Genomic DNA, 17,925 nt, shown 5'->3' with positions numbered 1-17,925 from the left:
TATTTATTACATCTACTGCATGTATTATTTTGAAAAAGAAAAACAAACAAAAACAATCTACAGTCTAATTTGCTGGTAAGAAAACGTGTGTTCAAGTTTTGTCAAAACCCTAATAATCTGAATATCCATTTTTGAAAAAAGAAAAACAAGTGTCTGTCCCCCCACACACATTGTCAAATTGCCCACAAATGCATCACAAACCAGGTAAAGTGTTTTTGCTTGTAGACAGCGATCAAGCTCATTTAACCGCTTAAAATGCCTGGAAAATGTAAATTCCAAGATTCGTGGCTGACAAAGGACGCCTTTAAGGGGTGGCTGGTTAGGGATGCAGATGACATTCATTTCGCCCGCTGCAGGGCCTGCTGTAAATCAATCAAACTTCAAACCATGGGCGAGGCTGCTCTCACCAGCCACGCGGGGGGAGCTGGCCATAAAGCCGCCGTCCGCAAACTCCTGCAAGGTTTGTTATCATTTATAGTTCCGTATGTATCCCTATCATATCACACAGCAAAGTGCGTCACTATTAATTAATATTTGACGACAACATTTCAGTCTGCAATCAATAGAATATTTAGGTGTGATAACCTTCAATTTTTGTTTTGTTTTTATATATTTTCTTGTATTACTAAGTATCTGTATTATTTTAAGTTTTGGAGTAACAAATAGAAACATGTAATTGTAAAAAAATAAAATAATATTAATAATATTTAAAAAATGATTAGAGCGTGTATTTCCTAATATAATTAATTTTTTCATCCTCATATCGGTAATAGCTAACTCCTAAATCAAAACCTGACTGCTGTCTTAAAATAATTTTTAGAAACGTAATTTATTCAAAACTTAAAGTATAATCTATATTTCCAAAATTAACCTAGAAATAATTATTCTAAACAAATCAGATATCATATTTGTATTCCATATTTTAGTTTTAGATAATTTTCTTTTTAAAGGATTTTTGTTTGTTTTATTTAGGGCTTTTTTTTTAAAGTTTCTTGCAAATTCATTGATTTATTTGACCATTTTGAAACCATATAGCCAAACCATATAGACAGTGCTTTTTTATGTAAATATGCATTTTAATGCTGTTTATTTTGCTGCAAAACGTGGCTTTGGCATTTCTTTTGCAATCTACAGTCCCCTATGAATAAATGCATCCCAGACTGAGTGTGATGTAGTACATATAAGTACCAGATGGAGGTGCTGTCTACTAATATTACTATAGAGACAAAAATAGAGAAAGCTCTCCTTCTCTGTCAAATCAGTGTTTGATATCATAGAGAATCCAAAATGGCTGCAAAAATGGAGCAATTGTCAACAAACACATGTGAGTAATGAGAAAACCTGCTGACTTTGAAGTGATGCGGGTTCTCAGGGATGAAATCACAGTAGCTACAAGAGATGAACCCAAGAAAAGCAGAATAAAACAGTGGAAAGCAGCAGGGAAACCGAATTTATGAATACAAGTATTGGATGGGCAATTGTTGTTTGTAAGTAATTGTTATTATCTTTAAAATAGAGTAACAATAAAGGTGAAAAAGGCAAAAAGTAGTTTGCATAACATCTAGCAGCACTGAACCAGAATAGACAATGAGTGGATTCTGTACACAAAAGTCATTTTTTTTTCTTTTTACAAGATAATTTTCTTTATATTTTATTCTCTTTCAGAATATCGTGTTTTTTATTTTAACCTGCTCTGTGACTAAGGGTGTATTCACACTGAAAAAGTCCTTTGTCGGATCGAGTCTACGTAATTTGTTCCGGATCGAGTCCCTAACCTTGCGTTTGGTCTGTTTTCAGACTGGCACCAAGTGGACCATTCTGTCACGGACCAAAGCTTAGCTTATTAAAACTTTATATTTCAATTATCAGTTTTGAACATCGAGAACAACACTTTTTACTTGTTACTTTGGTACGGCAGAGGTGTGCTGTAAGGCGGTTACTGGCAAGGAGACGCGCCGTGTGACCTTTAACTCAGACGATGCTAGCAGCTGCAGTGCTGAGGAGACGTGGGTAAGAAGGTACGCTGTTAAGCGCCGCGCAACAAGACACAGAAAAGGATGTAAGAAGCGTTTTTTCAGCGGTGTTAAAACAAACGTAATAAATAAACAGTTGGACTCTTTTGTCTGTTTGATAACACAACAATCGTTGCTTTATATTTGCCTCATCTGTTGCTCCACTCTGGGAACATTTGTATTCAGACTAAGGAATCTAAGAACAAACAGATTGGAAATGAATCAAGACCACCACCAATCACTTGTTTATTTTATTCTAAGAGCTACATTTGTATCACTGCAGAAGACGATAGGCTATAATACCCCATGAAATGTGTCCAGTCTGAATACACCCTAAAAGAGAGCAGAGAGATTAGCTCCATTCTGTGTTAAAGGAAAACAGTATCCAACTAAGAAGACCAGTTTCTAATAAGACAGTTTTACAGCAGTGGTGAAGTTTGATAAGGAGGCTGTTTGTAAACTAGACTTTGCAGAAGTAGATAGTTGGTAAAAGAATTCCAGAGTCCCTGAACCTTTAAATTTAGGACTTTTGCCAATATTACGGATCACAAAACACACAAGATCTTTTCTGCCTTGGTCACTCACAAAGTAGAAATAGTAGAAATTATAATATTGATTAAAATAAATACATTTATTTCCCAAACCTTTCTCTTTTTTGTTAAAATGGAATTAAGTTCCTTGACAAATAAAGTGCTTAGTTTGGAAAAATAAGACCAATGGTGAGATTTGGTGTTTTACTTAAACATTTAGTCATTTTGCTGATTTATTCCCACACTTTTTAGTTTTTGTATAAACGCATATTTTCTCTGAACTGGATATGATGCTTTCGTCCTTCTTTCTTGCACACAGGCTCTTCAGTAAATGATGGTGTACAAATGATTGGCAGCATGAATTGGGTGAATACTGCTTATTATTAGATATTAGAATTATTCTAGCCTCAGTTAAACCTTGATGGAAATGATTTATGAACCAGTGTTTCTGCTGAATACACGAAAAGTTTTGCCTCTTTCCTAGCTGGAGGACAGCAAGGCGCCTGTGGCCATCTGTCTTCAGCGTGGAGCTTTGGAGAGAATAACGGGAAGCTGGTCAGATCCGCGTCATAGCCCCACTTCCCATAATCCAGAGCAGCAGGACGTTGCATTTCCTGCTGCCTACTTCACTGCACCAGGTACCAACTATCAAGCTTTGCAAGTTGCTGCAAAGTTAGTGTTCTAGAAAAAGACCATCGGAAGATTCTCGTATTTTTACTGCTTAGGAAGCTCCAGGCTCATGGGCCAGCGTCTCCATCCATCAGAAAGTGAGATGGAAGACCCAGGCTGCCGCCTTGCTCAGCATGAGGCCTTGAACCTTTCAAGACTGGAGTACCAACAGAGGACTGAGGCCTTGGAGCAGCAGCATCAGATGAAGATGCTGGAGTGGGAGAACAGGATGAAGGTGCTGGCGTGGGAACAGGAGCTGCTGAGGGACAAAAGCAGAGCAGCCCGTCAGAAGGAGAAGGCTTTCAGGATGAAGAAGGCATACTACAAGGCCAGGCTGAGAATGCTCGGAGAGGATGTACCCCCGTCTTCCTCCAGCAGTGGGGATGAAGAAGAGAAAGCATCAGATCTAACTGGTTGAACATTCCTAGTGTTTGTCTTTATTCATTATGCTCCAAACCCAACATGCTATATTGTTTTTGTACATACAGTAGTGGACAGAATTGATGGTACCCCTCAGTTAAAGAAAGAAAGTCCACAATGCTCTCTGAAATGACTTGAAACGTTCAAAAGTATTTAAATTAACATTTAATGAATATTAAATAATCAAAATCAGCCGTTACTTTTGAGTTTTGGATTAACAGAATTATTTAAAAAAAAAAACTAATGAAATAGGGCTGGACGAAATTGATGGTACCATAACTTAACATTTTGTTGCACAACATCTTGAGGCAATCACTGTAATTAAACGGTTTCTGTATTTGTCAATGAGCCTTCTGCACCTGTCGATGGGTATTTTGGCCCACTCTTCATGAGCAAACTGCTCCAGGTGTCTCAGGTTTGACGGGTGTCTTCTCCAAATGGCATGTTTCAGCTCCTTCCACAGATGTTCCATGGGATTCAGATCTGGGCTCCTAGACGGCCACTTCAGAATAGTCCAACGCTTTTCTCTCAGCCATTCTTGGGGGTTTCTGGCTGTGTGTTTTGGATCGCTGTCCTGTTGGAAGACCCATGACCTGTGACTGAGACCAAGCTTTCTGACACTAGGCAGCACATTTCTATCCAGAATGCCTTGATAATCTTGAGATTTCATTTGACCTTTCACAGCTTCAAGACACCCTGTGCCAGATGCAGCAAAGCAGCCCCAAAACAGAATTGAGCCTCCTCCATGTTTCACAGTAGGGACAGTGTTCTTTTCGTTGTATGCTTCATTTTTGAGTCTACCAACATAGAGCTGATGTGCTTTACCAAAAAGCTCCAGTTTTGTCTCATTTGTCCAAAGGACATTGTCCCAGAAGCTTTGTGGCTTGTCAACATGCATTTTTGCAAATTCCAGTCTAGCTTTTTTATGATTTCCTTTCGACAGTGGTGTCCTCCTTGGTCGTCTCCCATGAACTCTTCTCTGGCTCAAACAACCACGAATGGTGTGATCTGACACTGATGTACCTTGATCTAGGAGTTCACCTTTAATGTCTTTGGAGGTTGTTCTGGGCTCTTTGGATACAGTTCCAACTATCCGTCTCCTCAATTTGTCATCAATTTTCCTCTTCCTGCCACGTCCAGGGAGGTTGATTACTGTCCCGTGGGTCTTAAACTTCTGAATAATAATGTGCCACTGTCGTCACAGGAACTTCAAGCTGCTTAGAGATGGTTTTATAGCCTTTACCTTTACAATGTTTGCCTATGCCTTATTCTCTTCTTCGCTTTCTGTTATCCATGTTCAGTGTGGTACACACCTTTTCACCAAACAGCAACGTGACTATTTGACTCCCTTTAAATATGCAGACTGACTGATTATGGGTTTAAAAAACAGCTGTGATATGTCAATTAAAAGACATACCTGAGTTCATCATGACCCCCTAGACAATTAGTTCTCAGTCTTTTATGGAGGTACCATCATTTTTGTCCAGCCCTATTTCAATAGTTTTTTTTAAAAATATTTCTGTTAATCAACAACTCAAAAGTAATGGCTGATTTTGATTATTTAAATTTAAATTTATTGTTACTTTTGAACGTTTCAAGTCATTTCAGTGAGCATTGTGGACTTTCTTTCTTTAACTGCGGGGTACCAACAATTTTGTCCACCACTGTATATGGATTATTCTTCTTCGTGTTTCAGACTAAATTTAAACTGAAAAATCACAAAAAGTGAAAAAAAAACTGTCAATATCTCCATGTTCATGTAGGGGGGGTGCTCAAAGTTGTGTAATACAAGGTCAAGAAAGTGGTTCACCTTTCAGCATGCCTGCTTGTGGCAGCGCAACAGCGAATCAACTTTCACCAAGTCACACTTATACACTTATATGGTGTTCGGGTCTGTGGGACCCGTTTTCATTTTTTATCAAAAATGATACAATTAATGATACAATTAATTAATTTTTCAAACTCAGACTCACTGGCCTTGGCTCATTTTCTGTGAAGAACATAGATCAGAATACATTTTTAATGACCTCACACCGTATACCCTCTCAACACATTTCTATTACATATAAGATGTTCGGGTCCACTGGACCCGGGGCTAATAGAAGTGTGGAAATTGATGTTTTATGTACCTACACTCTGTCCTCCACCTGCTGTGTGTGTGTGTATGTGTGTGTGTGTGTGTGTGTGTGTGTGTGTGTGTGTGTGTGTGAGTGAGTGACCAGTGAGAAAGAGAGAGAGAGAGAGTGGCAGAGAGAGAAAGATTCACTGTAAATGTGAGTTATGTTTCTGCACCTGCGGTTCCCGCACAAGGTTGCAACATTGTTAGAATAATTCACGCATCAACTCTGTTTGCTCTCGTTCTCCCGCACATTTGACCATTTGACTTTCTTGCGGGAATCTTTAATTTCTCACTCTTTATCTGCGACAAATTGGAGGCGGGACACGTTAAATGTAGCTTTGCCAGTGTGGTTTCTTATCACAACTGATCAAAATGGCCAAAAGACTTTCTGCGCAGAGGGCCCTGGAATTGATTTTAGAAGAGAGAGCAGTTTTTGATGATGTAGAGGGAGAGGATTCAGAAGAGGAGGTTTCAGAATTAGAGGATCACATTTCTGAAATTCAGACTCTGAAGAAGATGATGAGATTGAGCATCAGCCAGTTCCAAAACAAAGCCATCAGCACCCAGCCACAGGACCAGGCCGTCAGCAGCCAGGACCATGTGTTGTATAGGCTAGTGGCTAAAAGGCCATGTGTTCAATGGGGCTGATGTGTTGTCTTGACTAATAGGTTTACTCTATGTGTTCAGCTTGTGTTGTGCACCTGAATGGGTTCAGTTTCTGTGTTCAAATAAATAAAAGTCAGTAGTTTTGAAAACCCTTGCTTCACTTGAAAATTTGTTTCCACTCATATCTTGATTTTAATTGATTTTCTTTATCACGTTTTAAATAATGAGTTATGAATGTGATCTAAAAAAGGTAAAGGGCAAATATTAACCAAATATACTGCTTGTAATTGGATGAGGTAAACATATGTCGAGTATTTTAACATCAAAGTGTTTGATTGTGAGGCATTAAAAACCACAACATGCAACGGGTCCACCAGACCCACGAACACTGGCTGAGTAACAACAATATGAACACCACACAAGGGTTAATTGGAGCTGGAAGCCATTTTTTTATGACTGAGATCACACTCACTCACTCCAGTTCTCTTGTACAGACAATGGCAGCATCAAAAACTGCAGATTCAAAAGGGCTGGGTTGTGGTGGCCAAGCCCCTTTTTTTGACACATTTTTTCATACTAACAAGCTCGAAAATGACATCGAAAGCATAGCTGAAACTTAAAAAAATCCAACAATGTCGGACAAACAAAATTTAAATAGGCTGTAGATGTCAAAATACAATACCAGAAAAGGCTTGTATATTTATATCTGAGCTTCATAAACAGTGCCACTTAGAGTCAAAATGTGAAACCTCTCTGAAATAAGTTTTCTAAATTTCTCTTCTTTGAAATTGACCCAACTTCACACCTCCTAAATTAAAATGCATTTTTAGATTTGAAACGTAGTAATTAGAAATGGGAAACATGCCATTCCTATTCCTCCTTGGTAAAATACACAAAACTATTGTAACACCTTTAAATAATTGAATCATTTAATTTGAAAGCTTTGCACATATGCATTGACTTATTGGCTGTCAAGCAACAGTGGAGAAAAATGTTGTTTTACTTCCACAAACTCTTTCCTAATAAAGTGCGTGTTTGTCCTTCAGACATGAATATGCCACAGTAGCGTAGTGGCAGTTGTTTTCAGTCAAGTCCTTTTGGCTTCATTTGTTATTCATTAGGCAAATGCAGCATGACAGTATTTCAAAGTGTACTGGGGTTCAATAAAGCTCACTGTTACAAGGAACTCACAGGAAGGAGGAAAGGGAGGCGGTGGCAGCTGTAAGTTATTGTTTTCTCTGTAAATGGATAACTTCAGCCCATATATGATCGTTTCTAAACAGTGTTTCCTTAATAATTGTGCATGAAGCTGAAGTTATGTTGATATGAGAACAGCAGGAAATTAAAAGCAGTATGGAAGAATTCTTTCATGTCCAAAGACGTGATGTTTTTCAAAATTCAAATTATTCTGACATAAATGAGCTTAAAATTAAACTAATATTAAAAATGGTGTGATTTGTAAAACAAAAGAACAGCACGAGAGTATTATAAACTTAAATTTCACCCATTCTACCCTCTTCCAAAATCGCTTGATCCCTTTCAGGGTCACAGGTTGCTGGAGCCTATCCCAGCTGCTGTTGAGCAAAGATAGGGTACATCATGGGCAGGTCAGTCGGCTGTTGCAGAGCTGCAAAACCAAACACACATTCACATTCACACCAAGGGACAATTTAGAATTATCACTTAACCCTTGTGCTATCCTAGGCACTTTAACATTGGCAGTGAGGTCATCTAGACCAGTGTTTTTCAAACTTTCTTGAGCCACGGCACACTTTAACCCTGACAAAAATCCTGCGGCACACCAGTATCCAAAAAAAAAAAAAGAAGGAACTCATAGTCTGTATTGATCTACAGCCCCTCTGCAATCTTACGTGCATTTTTGTGATAATTGTGGCAGAAAAAGCTGGAAGCTGCAGCTTTTTTTTCTAAAAGATTTAATAAAAGTTGAGTTAAAATATTTAAAACTGTTTGATGTGTGTTCGTTGTTGTTTCAAGACGTTAAGAGGAGAGACTCATTGTGCGCCGAGACGCTGTCACTTTACCCAATGCATCATGGAACCTGTAGTGCAAAAATTTGCCGAACGCAGAAGCGTCTTCAAGCTTCATTGATGTGTTCACTTGTTCCACGGTCTGACACCGGATTCTGTGGAAAGCTACACCGCTAAAGACGAGCTTTAGCTGGTATTTTTGTTAGAACTGAGAGACTTATGAGCAGATCAGAACAAGGAAGTGAAGATTTTAACCACTTCTGATTAGTCAGACTGATGACATGTGATTAAGGCTACAATAATGAGTGGCGGAGACAGTTAAATCACAGTACCATCATTCTTATCAAAATGTGTTTAATAGAATCAAATGAACACAAGACACAAGAAAAAATTATTTTACGATCTTTCATATTCCTAACCTCTCAGTGTTTTATCAGGGCCTGTTTGGATGAACACAGAGCTGACATCCTGGAGATGGGAAATGTTTTTAGATCAGTTAATGAGGGCAATTTCCCACGGCACACTAGTGTGCCGCGGCACACTGGTTGAAAAACACTGATCTAGACCCCACAAGACAGTGCTCTAATCCTTTTTTCTTCAATGATTTGTGATCTTCACTGGTGTCCATGGATTACATGAAATCCTTTTCACCTTTATCCACCTTTGTCATGGTAGGGAGAACACGTCAATGGTCTTCTTGACCCCATAGAATATGGCACAAGGGTTAACCTATGAAGCTTGTTTTTGCACTGAGGGAGGAAACCAGTGTCTGGAGAAAAACATAATCTAGGATTACTGTGTTCAAATGACATATTTTGTAGAGAAAATCTCGACAACATTGTCATTTAATGTTTATTTATTTGACCTAATAAAACAAATTTTAATCAATGCAAAAAAATTTTTGATGACATTTTAAAAGTACGTTTTGAAGTTAGTGTGGAAATCCCTGAGTGTTTCATATTTTTTTTAATATTTGTATGTGTTTGCCTTGTTTTTACTTTTTAAATTGGTGTTCATCGTGCTTGTTTTTACACTAACACGACTTCCTTTTAACACTAACAAATTCGTTGACGTTCTTTAAACATACATTTTTTTTGGATGCAAACAGTTTTTTCTAAGCTGAAATTATTTTGTTAAAGGAAATGTCTTAAAAATGTTCCCTTGGTAAAGCTTATGAGCACATTCTAGACTAAAAGTTGGCTAAAAACACACAAACGGCAGTTAAACAAATTTTAACTTCACCTCATGTCAGCATGTGGTGAATGATGCTGGTTAACCCTTGTGCTATCTTAGATGACCCCACCCTTCCATTGACGTGTTCTCCCTACCATGACAAAGGTGGATAAAAGTGGAAAGATTTCATGTAATCCATGTACACCAGTGAAGATCACAAATCATTGAAGAAAAAGGGTTCAGAGCACTGTCTAGTGGGTCTAGATGACCCAACTCCCAAGGTTAAAGTGCCTAGGATAGCACAAGGGTTAATTTCTCATAAATTGCTTTTTTTTAAAGATAAATTTCAATAGAAAATTGTCAGCTCTTTGTTAAATGGGATTGAGTAAAGTTTATCAAAATCAAGCCTTTTTTTAAAGTCAAATGAGTAAGAATGCCCACAAAAATACTTTAAAAAAATGCAGTTGATTGCAGATCATCAGAGGATTACATTGATGTGTTATTCCTACCATGACAAAGGTGGATAAAGGTGGAAAGATTTCATGTAATTCATGGACACCAGTGAGGTTCACAAATCACTGAAGAAAATAGGTTCAGCGCACTGTCTAGTGGGTTTAGATGACCCAACTCCTAATGTTAACCGTTGTGCTATAGGCACTTTAAGATTGGGAGTTGGGTCATCTAGACCACAAGGGTTAAAGTGCCTAGGATAGCACAAGGGTTAATGTTTAATCTATAGAGAAAAAATAAAAATAAAAAAAAAAGCTCAGGTGTTGCAACTAACACATCGGTCCTCCACAAATTGCTTTGTTGTGTCATCTGAGTGCAGCTGCCTGTGGCTGACTCAGGTCGCAGCTGAACAAGCCTCTGAACGTGACAGAATAATTAGAGTCAAATCAAGTTTGAGGATAAATCGAAAACACGTTGTGTCTAGTAGTTTCCTCCGCTTGCCGCTTCACTTCTAAACATGTCTTTCCTCATGAAAATGAAACAGAAAACCACTTTAACCTTCCTCCGTTAGGGTTGGCACTGACCCATTTTTCTGTTTGCTTTTTTGTTTTAAAAGCACAAACGTGTTTCTGTTGAGATAAAGGTTTTTGACTTTGTCAATTATCTTTATCTCAACAAAATACCCTTTAAAATGTGCATCTTTTTTTTTTAACTCATTCTGCTTTTCATTAGTGTTAATATTTATCTTTTGTGACTAAGAGACAACAGATCTTTGTCCTGTTTTTGAAGATATATTTACGGTGGCCATCGTATATAAGAGTCAAAATTCCCCCCCAACACTACAAATGTTACAACTGGTAACAATATTAAATAAGTAACATTAATTAAGAGGTGTGTTGTATTGTCCCTTAGCAGTAGAAATGTAACAGCAATCTTTTATTTATCAGAGTTTTTTTTTGGAAAATTTGACAATTTTTCCGAAATTCTGGTTTATTGCTAAAAAAAAAAAAAAAAAAAATTTGAAACTAATAATTTCATGGATAAGGAGGCCAAACAAGATAATCAAGAGATTAAAAAATATTTGGATGATAAATGAGGGTTTTTCTGTATTTTATAGCTGATTTAAGGTCAAAACTGATCCGTTACCAAAAGGCATGGTGACAGAAAACTAATGCAAGAGGACGGTTAACCCTCTCAAACTGAATAAGTACATAAGAAAAACACACCAACAGCATAGTAGAAATAAGCTTGTTTTTTTCATGTCCAACATATGTTTCCATGGTAACACACAAACAACCATTCTCACCCTTGGAGTGGGTTAAAATGCATTTCATAATGAGCACAAGATAATAAAGTCAATCTCCCATCAGTCTCAAAGCTTCTTCATTTCACTTGGTTGGACATGGGTCTTTTTTTTTCATCCAAAGATCCTCATTACTTAGACCCCATTTTCAACTTTTCATCAAGATATGTTTCAAAAATCTTTTTAGAGAGGACAAATGCATTCTTAATGGACTGAAATGTAATTTAGTTTTGACAGACCTTTTAAGATTTTCCCTTTATAGGTAGATAAAGAATCCAATTAAATGTATTTCATGAAGCTGTCAGTTCCCCATTTGAAAAGAAACCATTACTTGTTCATTTGTAAATTTGCTGCCTTCTTCGCCAAAACAAAGTAAATAAAACTTAAAAAACAATTGAAAATATTTGATAGAAAATGGCAATAATAAATAATTCATACACTTAAATGATCAATAAATAAATATGTCTAAAAGTTAAAATCTGCAACAATAATAAAGGAGGAAAAAATGTGGGCTTTTGTGGGTGTGCAGGGCAGGTGGCATTTCCTCTGCAGGAAGAACTGTTAAGGAAAGGTTTGCATGTCAGCTGCAAGTCAGACAAAATATGCATTTGTTTTGGAACATTTTATTTTCTCCGCTCACTATCTTTTTGTGAAGTCTCCCCTTTATTCTTCCTGCAGTGTTTTATACACAGCCATTTCTCTGTGTTGAACACCGACTTTAATATTTTTCCTCTGTTTTTCCTTGTTAATCTGTTGTACGTCGAGATCTTTTGCTCCTGCTAACACAACATATTTTCTTTCTTTTGTTTCTTTCTCTTCATCTGCAGTTGAATACTGCCGGTAAATACCTGTTTGGTTGCTTGCTTTTTCTAAAAGTCTAAACTCCTCCCAGCGATAAAAGACCCAATGGAAAAATCTGCACCTGAAACTCAATTAGAGGCTTTTAGAGCTGACACTGCTGACACATTCTCTCCTTTACTAAGTGGAGTGTTGCACACCTGCAGATGTACTAGCAGATTTCAAGAATCCTTCAATTGCATGTTGCTCCAAATGGAATAATAAATATATAAAAGCTCAGATTAGATTTTTTTGGAGCAACAATTAACGAGCTTCAGAGACACTTCAGATAGGAAGAACTGGGGATGTGCTTCAGGCTTGCTCATGCATCCACAGATATATTTCTGCATTTGCAAATCCCCTCATGCTCAATAATAACCTACTTGTTTCCACAGTGGGTGTGCAGCCAGATAAAATCCAATAGATTATGGGCTGTGTGATAATGTAAATCTAAGGCCTCATTAACAAAAAAATAATAAATTTAGACGCAAATCCATAGCATAGTTAGACCGTGGCTAAAATAAAAAAGGTGAATAACATTTACAGAATCTATCAAGTGATGAACACCAATGTTACAAACAAATTTGAGGTCCCTTTGGCTTAGATTAGCACGAAGCTTTCATAAAAGAGTTTCCCAGATGCTGCCGGAGAGATTCTGCTGCTCCTGTTGCAACCCTTGAGGCAGGTAGCGTTGTGGTGCATCAAAGTGGAAATTGGTGGTGGTGGGGTTTTAAAGCAGTTGTTACACAGTTGTTACAGCCTCATGTAGAGAGGCAGACAGAGAAATCCCTTCAACCATCAGGTCTCCAGATACTGAAGATGTGATGGAGCTCAGACAGCACCAGGCACAAGGATACACAGATAGATGACGAGGTCACATTCATATACATCGGATCACAAAACAGCACAATGTCCCAGCAGAGCTGACACTTTTTGATACATATGGCTGGGCTTTAACAGTTGAACCATCCCCTTTCAGTCTTCTAATGTTCTGTTAGAACTCTTTCCTTGCACAATCTTCTTGTTCCATCAGATCTCTTATTTAAAAAATTCCTTCTTCTATATACAGTCACTTCCTGATTACACACTTTCAGGTTTTGATAATCTCATCAGATATTGTCAGATTTGTGATGCTATACATAACGTTGATGGATGACAGGAAAAGGTTAAGGAAAATGTTAAAAAAGGGACATTTAAGTTTTTTTTTTCTGTCAAGGAGAAATCCTTTTGCCCCCTTTTGACAAATCGTAAGAGTGCACACTCACATCAACCTCATTCATTACCTCACACAGACAAAACCACCTTTAAAAGAAACAATACAAGAGATTTCTTCTTCATCTCCAATGAAAAAGATACAAAATGTATAAAAATGTTATTTACAGACCCATTATTTTCCCCTTTTCAACAGGTTTTGTTGAGGCTAACGTGTGCTTGAAAACTGAGATGGTTTGTTTAAAAAGCCAACCATATCCGTCTTAAGCTTTTTGAGCTAAAAAAAACAAAAAACAAACAAAAAAAAAGTAAAAAGTCCAAGTACAGAAGAGGCGGCACAAAAACAGCCTCTTCATCAGTTTTTATCTTTTTTTCCCCCTCTCTTTCGGCTTAATGAAAGTCTTTAGATGTTCCACATTTTCCCGACTTGACCCTTGTGCACCAAGTATTGTTGGAATGAATGGGGGCGGGGGGTGTTGAAGCTGTCATCAAGACTGCCCCTCGCTCCTGTTGGCTCTGAGGTAAGAAAAGGGAAATCTGTTAACTGCTGATTGATTGAAACTGTAATTCTGTAAAAAGATGATAAATACAAAAAATAGAGCAAAAAAAAGTAATTTAAGGACCCACTCCAATAAAAATAATGATTTTGGTGTTTTTAACGCGTTTTTGAAGCATTTTTCTAATAATGGAGGACATTCTTAAAGTAAATTTAGCTTAAAATTACATGTCTGAGTATTTCTCTATTAAAAAGATTATTGAAGTGGGACTTCAAGCGAAAGAGAAAACATAACACAGAGAGTACACAACTAAACAAAGCTAGTATGCTTGATTTGACATGCTGGGAACGAGTGCATCCACACAAAAACTTACTCTGAGTCTGGGGAGACCTCAGATATGCTATGGGAAGTGTTAGACTGGGGTGGGGATGGGGAGGGTCCAAGGACGGAGCCGTTACGACCAGGGTTGGAGGAAGCAGGGGGAGGGGTGAGGGCAGGGGAGCTGAAGGAGGCCAGGATAGAGGACAGAATATCCAGGTGCTCGTTGGATGGTTGTCGAACCAGGGGGTTGGGATTCAAACCTGCAGCCTGGCTAACAGTCTGACTGGGGTACCTACATGAGGGGGCAGAGTCCAGTCGTCCTCGGACATGAGGAGGTAGCTGCTCCTGCTGCGGCTCCTCTGAGATGGGGGGAGGAGGAGAGGCAGAGGGAGGCTGGTCTGGGTGTGAGGGCTGCCGGGGTGGCAAGGTGCGTAGCCACTCTCGACAGGGCTGAGCCTGAGCTCCTACGCCATTGGTCTCCAGCTGGTCCCTCGACCTACTGCTCATCAGGGCCCCTCCTAGGTGCTCCCGGGAGGAGGCCTGACGGCGGGTTTGTGAATTTAGCTGTGACCTTGACCCGCTAAGGTATCCTTCCATTCCAGCCCCAACAGCCCCTCCATTCCCACTCAAGTCCTCTCTTGAGGCGTGGAAGCTACTGGCATGGTGGTTGTTCAGTCTTTCCCTCGATCCTGACAAGTTTTCCCTGGACAATGACACTCTCTGGTGATCCAGGCCCCCAAGTCCTGCTCCTTGTCCAAGCCCCAACTCTCTCCTCCTGGGTAAAAGATCCAGGTTGTCCCTGGAACCTCGGGAATCTAGGCGGTCCCTTGATCCCCCAACTGTCTGTCTCCCTAGAGGATCTCTGGACAACTGCCTCCTGGCAAGCGAGTCCAGGTGCTCCCTGGAAGAGTATCTGGAAGCTGGCTGGGACAAGGAGCCAGAACCTGCAGTGCCGCATGCGGTGGCGGAATACATCCGACCGTATGAGGCTGCTGGAACACCTCTATGGCCAAGAGTAGATGTTCGGTACCAGTTGAGCTCACTAGGAACTCGGCCCGTAGTGGAAAAACCTTGCAGTGCTGGAGGACATCCAAGACGATTCTTCAGGATACCTGAGAAACAAAAGCAAGAACATAAGGCATTGAAAAGAGATGGAGATTCAGTGAGAAGGAAAAAGATTAGACGGGATAGGGCACTAAAAGGTCAGCGGGGCCGAGGACTGAGAAAGAAAGAAATAGAAGAGAAGCAGAAGGAGTAAAATCACAAAGAGAAGCAGACAAGAGCTGAACTCTTCACATTTTCAATGTGCCTTAAGTCATTGTTAACATGTTCTGAATCATAACAGAGTTGGCTCGGGGTGTGGAACATAGAACTCATGAGCCACATATTAAAATAAGTCACTCAAGTAAAGCAGCAAACATACAAAAATGTGCAGTAGTGGTGCAGTATGAGTTTTCACCCCTATTTAACTTGAAGGCTATTTTTCATAAAATTCTTACTCTGAGGCGCTTTCAACCCTTTTTTTTCTTTCTTCAAATGCCTAATATGCTTCTGTGAAAATGCTAGCTCAAGACCCAAAACACCCACAACAATTAAGTTGTTTAGAAACAAAACAGAAAGTAGGACACAAAAGCCGGTGGGAAAAGGAAGTTATAAATGTATTAAAGCAGGGGTCCCCAAATCCAGGCCTCGAGGGCCGGTGTGCTATATGTTTTCCAACCAACCTGCCATTGGTAGCAACCCATAACCACTAGGAGCAATGGGGTTCAGAGTCTTGCCCAAGGACCCTTCGACACATGGACGGGCAACCATACCTGTGATCTACTGATCAGAGCTCAACTGCTCCAATACCTATATAGTGCTTTTCTACTTTGATTACAGCCCAAGGGGCTTTACAACCACAGTCCCATGCACACTCACATTCATTCACGGATGGCCATACTGTACATGGCACCAACCAGCAAACATTCTTGCCCAAGAACATGGGACCGGGATCTATGATCTTTTGTTCAGAGGTTGACCACTTTACCCTCTGCACCACAACATGTCAATATCCATCTCATGTGGATGACATTTCAAGCCATCGTTTTTTGGCAAAATGTTTTTTCATCCTAATGACACTCAGATAGGATGCCTGGATTCCCACATTTTATGTAGAGCATGGTAAAACAATCACAGATTTATGATATTTAGAACCCACTGATTAGGCTAATTGTCACTCCACTTCAAACGAAACAAGATAATTAAAAATTACAAACAAGTAGAAAAAAGGTACAGTGAAAAAAAGGGTTGGTGTTTTGCATCTCCCTCACCCTTACGATGGCGATGAGGCTGGCTGTAGCCGTTCTCGTCGCCACTGGTGAGCGCTGCGTCCAGCTGGTTGTTGTTGGCTGCATCTTTACTATAGTCTGCTCCCAGAGGGCGCTCCGAGCCCCACTTCTGCAATGTGTGCGTGTCTGTCTCCTCCAGGGCGGGCCAGTATGACAAAAGGTCATTACCGTCTAGATCTGGGACACACACATACAGCAAAACACTTTCAACTTCTTCACAACAGAATCTCTGGAAGGGTGTTAAAGAAAGAAAAAATCTTGTGACGTCCTGATATGTCAGTTGTTTAGTCGGTTTTAAAACTTAATGCTATAAACAGTTGAAACTAGTTCTAAAATATCATTACAGATTAGAAATTAAAAACTGTGTACAAATATTTAGGAAAGAAAAAAACCATTGTTCACAGGCAGATAATTTGGGTTTGGAAACATGAGCCAAGGAAAATTAGAAAATGTCAGAAAAAATGGTTCTTTATATTAAAAACTAAACGTGACAATGCAGAATTGTATGCTTATCCAGAAGCAAATAAAAAAGAAAAAATATTCTCGTGAATCAATTTAGATTAGTTCTTGTCTTGAACGTTTATTTTTTTAACAGCAACCGATGATTAATTTCTGTTTTTACATCCTACCTCATTTTTAATCAATTTTATTTTTTAGGTACCTATAGGAACTTAGGGTCACTGGACAAGTATTACCGGTAAAGCACAAATAACTAAAAAAACACTGATATTCCTGAGTGTTTTTCTCTCATTATGACTGTGATTGAAAAAGGTGAGTTTATCCTACTGTCCAGAACAAAACGTTTCAGTCAGGCCCGTGAAGGGTTAATACTTTGTCATAGCCAGCAGGGTTGGCTGTAACCTTTCAGCAGATGCTCAACTCTCTGGACACCTTTGTGCTTCGACTGTAACCACATATTGATGCGACTCCACCATCCCGGCCTCCCGCTGAACTGACATCTGCGTTCTGGTTTATTTGATCCAAACAGCTAAAATGAGAACTGATTCCTTACATTGATTCAAGATTATGAATATTTCCAGCATTTTTCCTTAGTAAAGAAAATGACAAACACTCAAATTGTTGAATTTTTTACAACCATTTTGAGGTGAGAAAACTCATACATTATGCAAAAGTTAATGAGTATCTGGACATATGGATAAATTAAGCTGTTTTACTAAGGGGAATTAAGTTCTCACTCAAATTTTTAAGCAGGTGATTTAATAATTACACTACAGTAGTTTTTTAAAAAGTTTTTATTACTAATTATATTTAAAATGTTTTCCTTTTTATTCCATTTTAACAAATGTTTGTTGTATCAATGCTTGTTTTTTTTTAATAACATGTGGATGTAATGATATTGGCTGCAAAATGCACCACATAATTTTGAAAGACAGTCACTCATAATTTTTTCACTATTTCGACACTAAAATTTGTGAATTTAAAGTATTACAAACTTTT

General features: G+C 38.8%; 2 protein-coding genes across 4 annotated transcripts in view; one reads left to right on the top strand and one right to left on the bottom strand.

Annotated features, from left to right (window-relative positions):
- Positions 1 to 123: 123 nt before the first annotated feature.
- Positions 124 to 3,632, top strand: LOC110015301. Its single transcript, XM_020704378.2, has 4 exons — positions 124 to 460; positions 2,862 to 2,908; positions 3,027 to 3,180; positions 3,268 to 3,632. The coding sequence occupies exons 1-4, from the start codon at positions 256 to 258 to the stop codon at positions 3,627 to 3,629; spliced, it is 768 nt and encodes a 255-aa protein (XP_020560037.1). The 5' UTR covers positions 124 to 255; the 3' UTR covers positions 3,630 to 3,632.
- A 7,569-nt stretch (positions 3,633 to 11,201) lies between these two features.
- celsr3 (cadherin EGF LAG seven-pass G-type receptor 3) overlaps positions 11,202 to 17,925 on the bottom strand; it is a 103,621-nt gene continuing 96,897 nt past the window's right edge. For 2 of the 3 annotated variants that reach the window (XM_011476832.3, XM_020704489.2), the window contains 3 exons: positions 16,450 to 16,644; positions 14,190 to 15,249; positions 11,202 to 13,835 (listed from right to left, as the gene is read on the bottom strand). In XM_011476832.3, coding sequence (XP_011475134.2) covers positions 13,808 to 13,835; positions 14,190 to 15,249; positions 16,450 to 16,644 — 1,283 coding nt within the window. In that variant the 3' untranslated portion in view covers positions 11,202 to 13,807. The remainder of the gene's footprint in view (positions 13,836 to 14,189; positions 15,250 to 16,449; positions 16,645 to 17,925) is intronic. The other variant, XM_020704490.2, reaches the window with a different exon arrangement.

Source organism: Oryzias latipes, chromosome 7 (genome assembly GCF_002234675.1).
Source record: "Oryzias latipes chromosome 7, ASM223467v1".
Classification (NCBI taxonomy): domain Eukaryota; kingdom Metazoa; phylum Chordata; class Actinopteri; order Beloniformes; family Adrianichthyidae; genus Oryzias; species Oryzias latipes.
Note: the sequence above shows the minus strand (reverse complement) of the source record. Positions and strands in the feature narration are given on the sequence as shown.